This window comes from Apaloderma vittatum, unplaced genomic scaffold (genome assembly GCF_000703405.1).
Source record: "Apaloderma vittatum isolate BGI_N311 unplaced genomic scaffold, ASM70340v1 scaffold32270, whole genome shotgun sequence".
Taxonomy (NCBI): domain Eukaryota; kingdom Metazoa; phylum Chordata; class Aves; order Trogoniformes; family Trogonidae; genus Apaloderma; species Apaloderma vittatum.
In genome coordinates this window covers 6,842-13,974 of record NW_009696833.1, presented here as the reverse complement: position 1 = coordinate 13,974, position 7,133 = coordinate 6,842, and the positions used below count along the sequence as shown (strand labels likewise).

Below are 7,133 nucleotides of genomic sequence, written 5' to 3'. Positions count from 1 at the left end.
GGCGGTTATTAATTTACAGCGGCAGCAGGACCAGCCTTTTATTTCGGAGCGCGGCTCGCCTGCAGCAGCGTCCCTCGCTGTGACGCAGAGGCACGTGCTCAGGCAGGCTGGCGAGTTTGCTAATTCTCATCTGCCAGATAAGGACGGGGGAATTTGGATTATCATGTAACACACTTCTGATTTTTCTTTTTTTTTAATTTTTCTTTCCCCAAATTTTTATTGCCACTCTTTTTATACTCGCCCACTTAGTGATGCAGAGCTCGACTTATGGACTCTGACCCAGATCGGATCGTGCCAGCACAGGGTCGCTGTGTTGCAACTCAAGAGCACCGTCCTCGGTGTCTCACCGGGTGCCTGCAGCTTGCCCGTGTCTCTTCCAGAGGTCGGGGTTGACCTGGAGCCACTCTGGGGAGAAGAAGTTGGACTTCTGTGACACGATGCTGCTGGAAGCTGCCCGGCGGGACCACGACCCCGTGCTGAGGGAGTTCCTGAGGCTCCTGGCCCTCTGCCACACCGTCATGGTGGAGGAGAAGGGCGGTGCGTTGGCCACAGTGGTTGATGTGCTCAGAGCTGGGTCGAGCTGCTGCTCAAGGCAGCAAGACCATGATGGTTTCTTCTGTCACCCAGCAAAGCTCTGCTGGTGCAGGTGCGGGTGACTTAAGAGCCCAGGGATGCTTTGGGACGCTGTCCTAGCAACACGGGCATGTGCATTTGGGTTCATTTTAAAGCTAGTTAGTTGGAACAGAAGCACAGTGGGAAAATCCATCCCTGTCTGGGCATTTGTCCTACACGGGACAATGAGCAAGACCTGTAGGACTGAGTTTTCCTAGCCTGGCGGCTTGGACTTTAAAGTCTCCACAGATAACGTTGGTGCTGGTCAAGAACAGGATGTTTCAAGATGTCCAAGAGTTGCTTGGCTGGGTGTTTCCTTGTCTAACTCCTGTTTCTCTTCTGCAGACCAGCTGGTTTATCAGGCAGCTTCACCAGATGAAGAAGCACTGGTGTTGGCAGCCAGGAGCTTGGGATATGTCTTTCTGGCCCGAACGCAAGACACCATCACCATCAGTGAGCTGGGGGTGAAGAGGACATACCAAGTTCTGGCCATGCTGGACTTCAACAGCGATCGCAAGAGGATGTCTGTCTTGGGTGAGTGGGACAGGGCATCTCAGGGAAAGGGTCTTCCAGGAACACAGGTTGTCCCTTCCACACCCAGCCCTTCAAGGGATGGCACCAGGATGACTGTGACTGACCACAGCTGGCACAGGGACTCCGAAGGATTGTCGTAGTCATCCCTGTGGTTACGCTTGCCCTGGTGAAGCATTTGAGAAGCCGAGAGAGAGCGAGTAAATCAGGGGCTTGGAGGAGGCCCACGAGGAACTGAGAGTCCTTGAGGCTTGATCCTGCCTTGTGGTGGTGCAGATCTGGGAACATTCCTGAGCTTCCTATGGACCATAAGCAGAAAAGCGTGAACGTCCCCTGTGGTGCCTGCTGTGTCACGGCCGCTCCATGGGGACAATGATGAGTGGGAGCCATCTCTTTGGGTACCTAAGCTTGTTCTTCCCCTCCCTCCCAGTGCGAGACCCCCAGGGCACGATCCGGCTCTACACCAAGGGTGCTGACACGGTCATCCTGGAGAGACTGCGGAGGAGAGGCCCCAATGAGACCTTCACTGAGATGGCGCTGGACGTGAGTCCTGTGCCAGCCTAGGGTGGAAAGGGCTGATCTCCCTCCTGCTGGCATTGGGCTGGGTGTCCTGTAGTTCTCTGCTGCTCTTTCTCCCTCCGGCTTCAGGATTTTGGTCCTTCTTCCTTCCTTCTGCTCTAGGAGCCTCACCTGCACATGGGACAGGGGCTAAGAGGGCATCAAAGCCACCCTCAGTGTTCTGCATGGACCAGTTGCATTGCAAAGATGCTCATGGGGGTGCTGTAGGATGGGGGTGGGAGTCAGAGCCCAGAGGGAGACCCTCAGATCCTGGAGGGTCTCTGGCTCTGCCCATGGGAGCATCGTGGCTGACTGTCACCGTGCCCTGCTCCACCATGAGAGCCATCCTGGCTGAAAGGGAAGGGAGACCTCACATCTCATCTCTGCAGCGCTTTGCAGAGGAGACGCTGAGGACTTTGTGCCTGGCCAGCAAGGAGGTGAGCGAGGCTGAGTACAACGTGTGGAGCAGGAGGCACCGCGAGGCCAGCGTCCTGCTGCAGGACCGCGCACGGGAGCTGGACAAGCTCTACGAGGAGATGGAGCAGAACCTGCAGGTGAGATGAAGCTGGGATTTAGGAGGAACCAGCTGTGCTGGTCCCATGAAGGGCAGGAGTGTGAGGTTTGTCCATCCAGGATGAGAGGGTGAAGCATCCAACTCAACACCCACTCCCTGGGTGGGAGGTCAGGTGGAGTTTTCCCCGTCATGGGTGACTTTGTGACATGCCAGTTGCCACCGAGTTAGAGATCTGTCAGGTTGTGTCCACCCCTGGCTGGATCCAGGGGCAGTTCCCACCTCTGCATCTTGCTCTGCCCCCTGTCACGACATGTGCTTACCCTCCTTCCAGCTGCTTGGGGCCACAGCCATTGAGGACAAGTTGCAAGACGGAGTCCCTGAGACCATCCAGCTGTTGAAACTGGGCAACATGAAAGTGTGGGTGCTGACGGGAGACAAACAAGGTCAGTGGAGGCAATCCCAGACCCCACCAACATGTTTCAGCTTCTCCCCTAACCCCGACCAGACAGAAGATATGAGACCCTGGGAGTGGACAACAACGAGATTCTGCTGTTCTTCTTAATACAAAGCCGTAGCACGTCCCACAGATCACGTCACCCATGGGGAAACTGAGGCAGGGGAAGCCATCTGTGCGATGGCATTGAGCTGGAGCAGAGCTCCCAGCAGCTGCTGCCCACCAAGAGCTGTCGGACTGAGGGCTGCAGGCTGCCCCAGGATGGGGGATCCGGCCCCACGTGGCCATCAGCCATTGACACCTGCGTCTTGCAGAGACCGCGATGAACATTGGCTACGCATGCAAGCTGCTCACGGATGACATGGAGATCCTGGAGGAGAAGGAGATCAGGTGAGGAATTGTGACCTTCTGGTTCAGGACATTGCTGTCCCCACTTAAAGACACCCGAGGGCACAGGAACCTGCGTAAAACGGGCAAGAGTTCAACTCTGCTGGCGATGTTTCTCCTTCCTTGTCCCAACCTGGACATCCATGGCCTTCATCTGCTGATGCTTTTCCAGGCTTTCACATATGTTTCTGTCCCTACAGCATTCTCTTCCATGGCAGGCTTTGACCAGAAAGTGCTTAAGCTCTCTCTCCAGCCTCTAAACCATATTTCTGATATCAGGGAATCCTTGCCTGCCCCACCCCTGCCCTGTTCCCCCCACTGGGTACCAGCCCCATGTCCCTAGAGCTGACTTTGCGATGGCAAAGGCCAACTGCGGGTCTCAGCCAAAGCCTGGCAGCATACCTGGTGTCCTCAGCTCAGCTCCAACCACCCCTTCCTCACACAGTGAGATCCTCAAGGCTTACTGGGTGAGCAACAACAACCTCAGCAGCAGTGGGGAAGCCCTGTGCAGTGGCCGCCTCTCCCAGCAACGCCCAGAAGCTTCGTGCCACAAGAACAGAGCTCTCGTCATTAGCGGGGACCTCCTGGTAAGTGGCATTTGGATGCTCTTCTTTGCTCCCTGCCTGTGCTGTCAGATTGTTGTGTTGTCAAAGTCCTGGGTGGCACTAGCACATGGAGGAGGTGATGACTCTCCTGCCAAGGGATGGGAAAAGCCCGTTTTGGGCTGAGGAATGAAGAGGAGGACAGCCTGATTGTCTGGTTGGGGGGCTTCATCCACAGATGCCCACCTGGTCTTTCTGAGATAATGCAGGCTGCTGGGTAATCTCATGCTCTCCTGGTCACACTGGGACAAACCAGTCTCATAGTCATGGCCATATGATGGACTTGGAGAAAACTGGGGTCACTTTTCTGTAGCACCTGAGAGGTTTAAGGATGTCGCTGAGGAGCTGGGGGCTACGGGTGAGGTCCTAACCACGTGTGCTCTCACCTAAGGACAAAATCCTCCACACGGGAGAAGTGCTGAAGAAGGGGCAGCTGTGGCGGTGGCTGGTTTGCTGCAGGGCTACAGGCTCCCAGGAGCAGGGCAGCCTGGTGGAGAAGGCGTTTGTGGACTTGGCCCCCAGCTGCCAGGCGGTGATCTGCTGCAGGGTGACCCCCAAGCAGAAAGCTCTCATCGTGCAGCTGGTGAAGAAGCACAAGAAGGTCGTCACGCTGGCCATCGGGGATGGCGCCAACGATGTCAACATGATCAAAAGTGAGCCTTGGGGCAGGGGGAGGTGGGTTTCAGCTGGCACGTCCTGCTGGTAAGGAGTGGTGCTGTCCCCTCTGCCATCACCACCACCTCAACCTCTCCTCTGAAGGTGGAGCTGGGAGGGGAACCCCCAAGCCTTTTCGCCATGTTGCTGTGTCAGTAGGGGAGCGAGGGACATAGGACCAGCCTGGGACAAAAGCAGGGTTGACCTACCCACTTTGGCAGTGGGATTGAACCTTCAAGCTCAAACCTGGGCATGTGGCAGAGACATCCTTGCCCCTCTCCAGCAGCCCCGATGTGGAGCTGTGCTCTTTGCACGCCCAGCCATGCCTGGCATGTCACTCCTGCAGCTGTGGCATGTGGTAGAGGGGGCTTCTCCCCTTTACCCATCACTCCTGGGTTCACCCTCTGCCCATCGGCCCTGGCCGCAGGGAAATCAAGCCCCTGGCTCCCCAGAAACCTCCTCACCTGCATTTCACACCCTCCTGTGCTCCTGCAGCCGCTGACATCGGGGTGGGCATCAGCGGGCTGGAGGGCATGCAAGCCGTGCAGTGCAGCGACTACGCCCTGGCGCAGTTCTCCTACCTCCAGCGCCTGCTGCTCGTCCACGGCCGCTGGGCATACCTCCGCATCTGCAAGTTCCTCCGCTACTTCTTCTACAAGACTTTCGCCGGCCTCCTGGCCCAAGTCTGGTTTGCTTTCCACAGTGGATTCACGGCTCAGGTGAGGGATGCAGCTGTTACCAGGGGTCACATCCATCCCACGGAGGTCTGCACATCACTGAGGACCCTGTGCAGGTCTCATGCCTGGTGCTGCCTGATGGGCACGTGTCCACATCACCATCCAAGTCTCCTTTTCTCCCTTGCCTTGGCTGCCCAGTATTTTGGGGCTACCAGGCTGGATTGGGAAAAGCACCTTGTGAGCTGCAGCTCGGTCTTGGGCAGATGCAGGGAAAGATCTCGTGTGCATTAAACTGGTTTCCTCCAGAATGGGAGGTTTTATCCCAAGGGCCATCTCTGTGATTTGACCACCACAGTTTGCCTCCAGCCCCTCCACCTCTGTCTGCAGCACGGCCCCACCGATTGCTGCAGACAACACAGGGCTGATGAAGAGCCTGGGGCAAATCCATGGGCATTTCCTCAAAGTTTGGATATGAGTCTCTTGACCTCGCCCCTGGGGCTCAGGCATCCTTTCTGAGTCTTTCCAAAGCTGAGCTCACCACTGCTTTCTTCTCCCTTTTAGCCTCTCTACGAGGGCTGGTTCTTTGCACTCTACAACATTTTTTACACTGCCTACCCCGTGCTGTCCGTGGGCCTTCTGGAGCAGGTATGGGTTCAGGGGGCTGCATCCAGCCCCCCTGCCTGGAAGCTGCATCTTTGGTGGGTGCGAATCAGCCATTGCATCCCAGCTCTTTGTGCTGGGACGTGGTACCAAGCAGCTTGATAGGCATTTGGACCTCCTGGGTTGTGTGGAGGGACTCACCACGGCTCTCATGAAGGGTGTGTTGAAGGGGGGTGGCCCAATCCTGCTCCCCAGTGAATGGGCAGGGTGATGCTTGATGCCCTCCTGGCAGGATGTGAGTGCCAAGAAGAGTCTGGAGTTCCCCGAGCTCTATGTGATGGGGCAGCGAGACGAGCTCTTCAACTACCGCATCTTCGGCATCACCCTCCTGCACGGGGTCAGCACCTCGCTCGCCAGCTTCTACATCGCGCTCTGGGCCTTTGAGGACCATGTTGGCAGCAAGGTTGTTGGTGACTACGAGTCCTTCGCCATCACGGTGTCCACGTCGGCGTTGCTGTCAGTCCTCGTGGAGGTGAGTGTTGATCTGTCCTTCCCCATCCCTGCCACGTGGCAGATGTTCAGGGCTCTGGGCTCTCTGACACCATCCCCAGGAGCTTCATGCCTGGGTGATGATGTCCCTTGGGGTAGGGGAGGAATTTAGGACAAGTGGCTGAATGGAAGAAGGTCACTGGAGCCTCCATGAGACACTGTGTCCTCTGTCCTTGTCGCTGTAGATCATCCTGGACACCAAGTTCTGGACAGTGTTATCCTTCCTGATGGTCACAGCCAGCCTGTTGCTTTTCTGCCTTTTCTCCTTCCTGACCCAAAATATTGATGCCTTCAGGATAGCCCCTTCCATCTTCCGCTTCCCAGGTGAGATGCCACAGGGATCCCAGTCTGGGCTCGGTGCTACAACCGGTTTCCCACCTTGTAGATCATCTCTTCATCACCACTTCTCAATTTTGCTGTCTTGATTTTTGACTCCAATTTAGGCGCCATCTCCTCTTGAGACCCCTTAACACCTTCATGGGTGGGGGCTCCTCCACCTTCCCTACTCAAACATCCTCTGCCTTCTTGCATTGACAGATGCCAGCCAGAATGCCCTGACCGACCCCTACGTCCTACTCGTGGTCCTGCTGTCCCTGGTGGTGAACACCATCCCTTCGCTCACCATCCACTTGTACCGCACCATCGTGGGCAAAAGCACCATCCAGCAGGTGAGGGCTGCGCGGGGGCTGGCAGGGGCAGGGGTCTGTCTCCTGCTGCCATCGGTGTCCAGGCCTGGCCAAGGTGTTGCTGGTGAGGGGAAGGGTCACATTCTCCTGTCTGGACTGTAGTGGTAGGGCATGTCACCTCCCTTCGGTGGTCTCTCATGACACTGGTGCCCAAGTCTGGCTTCAGGGCCCTCTTCCCAAATTGGCTCATGGCTTCACAGGAGGCCCTGGGGCAAGAGACCTCCTTTGGCTCTTGCAGAGGGTCTACTTTGGGCTGCAGTAAGGAACTGGCCTCCAGGACCCCCCAACCCTGCCACTTACGAGGTGCTG

At 56.7% G+C, this 7,133-nt stretch overlaps 1 protein-coding gene across 1 annotated transcript in view; it reads left to right on the top strand.

The window, feature by feature from the left end:
- The window catches only part of ATP8B3 (ATPase, aminophospholipid transporter, class I, type 8B, member 3), a gene marked incomplete at its 3' end in the record, with an annotated part of 16,130 nt that overhangs the window by 8,673 nt on the left and 324 nt on the right, over positions 1–7,133 (top strand). Inside the window, exons 14-26 of the mRNA XM_009876383.1 lie at positions 383–537; positions 958–1,146; positions 1,574–1,686; positions 2,091–2,255; positions 2,547–2,658; positions 2,984–3,059; positions 3,502–3,643; positions 4,050–4,311; positions 4,808–5,031; positions 5,551–5,634; positions 5,882–6,121; positions 6,324–6,462; positions 6,676–6,817. Coding sequence (XP_009874685.1) covers positions 383–537; positions 958–1,146; positions 1,574–1,686; positions 2,091–2,255; positions 2,547–2,658; positions 2,984–3,059; positions 3,502–3,643; positions 4,050–4,311; positions 4,808–5,031; positions 5,551–5,634; positions 5,882–6,121; positions 6,324–6,462; positions 6,676–6,817 — 2,043 coding nt within the window. The remainder of the gene's footprint in view (positions 1–382; positions 538–957; positions 1,147–1,573; positions 1,687–2,090; positions 2,256–2,546; positions 2,659–2,983; positions 3,060–3,501; positions 3,644–4,049; positions 4,312–4,807; positions 5,032–5,550; positions 5,635–5,881; positions 6,122–6,323; positions 6,463–6,675; positions 6,818–7,133) is intronic.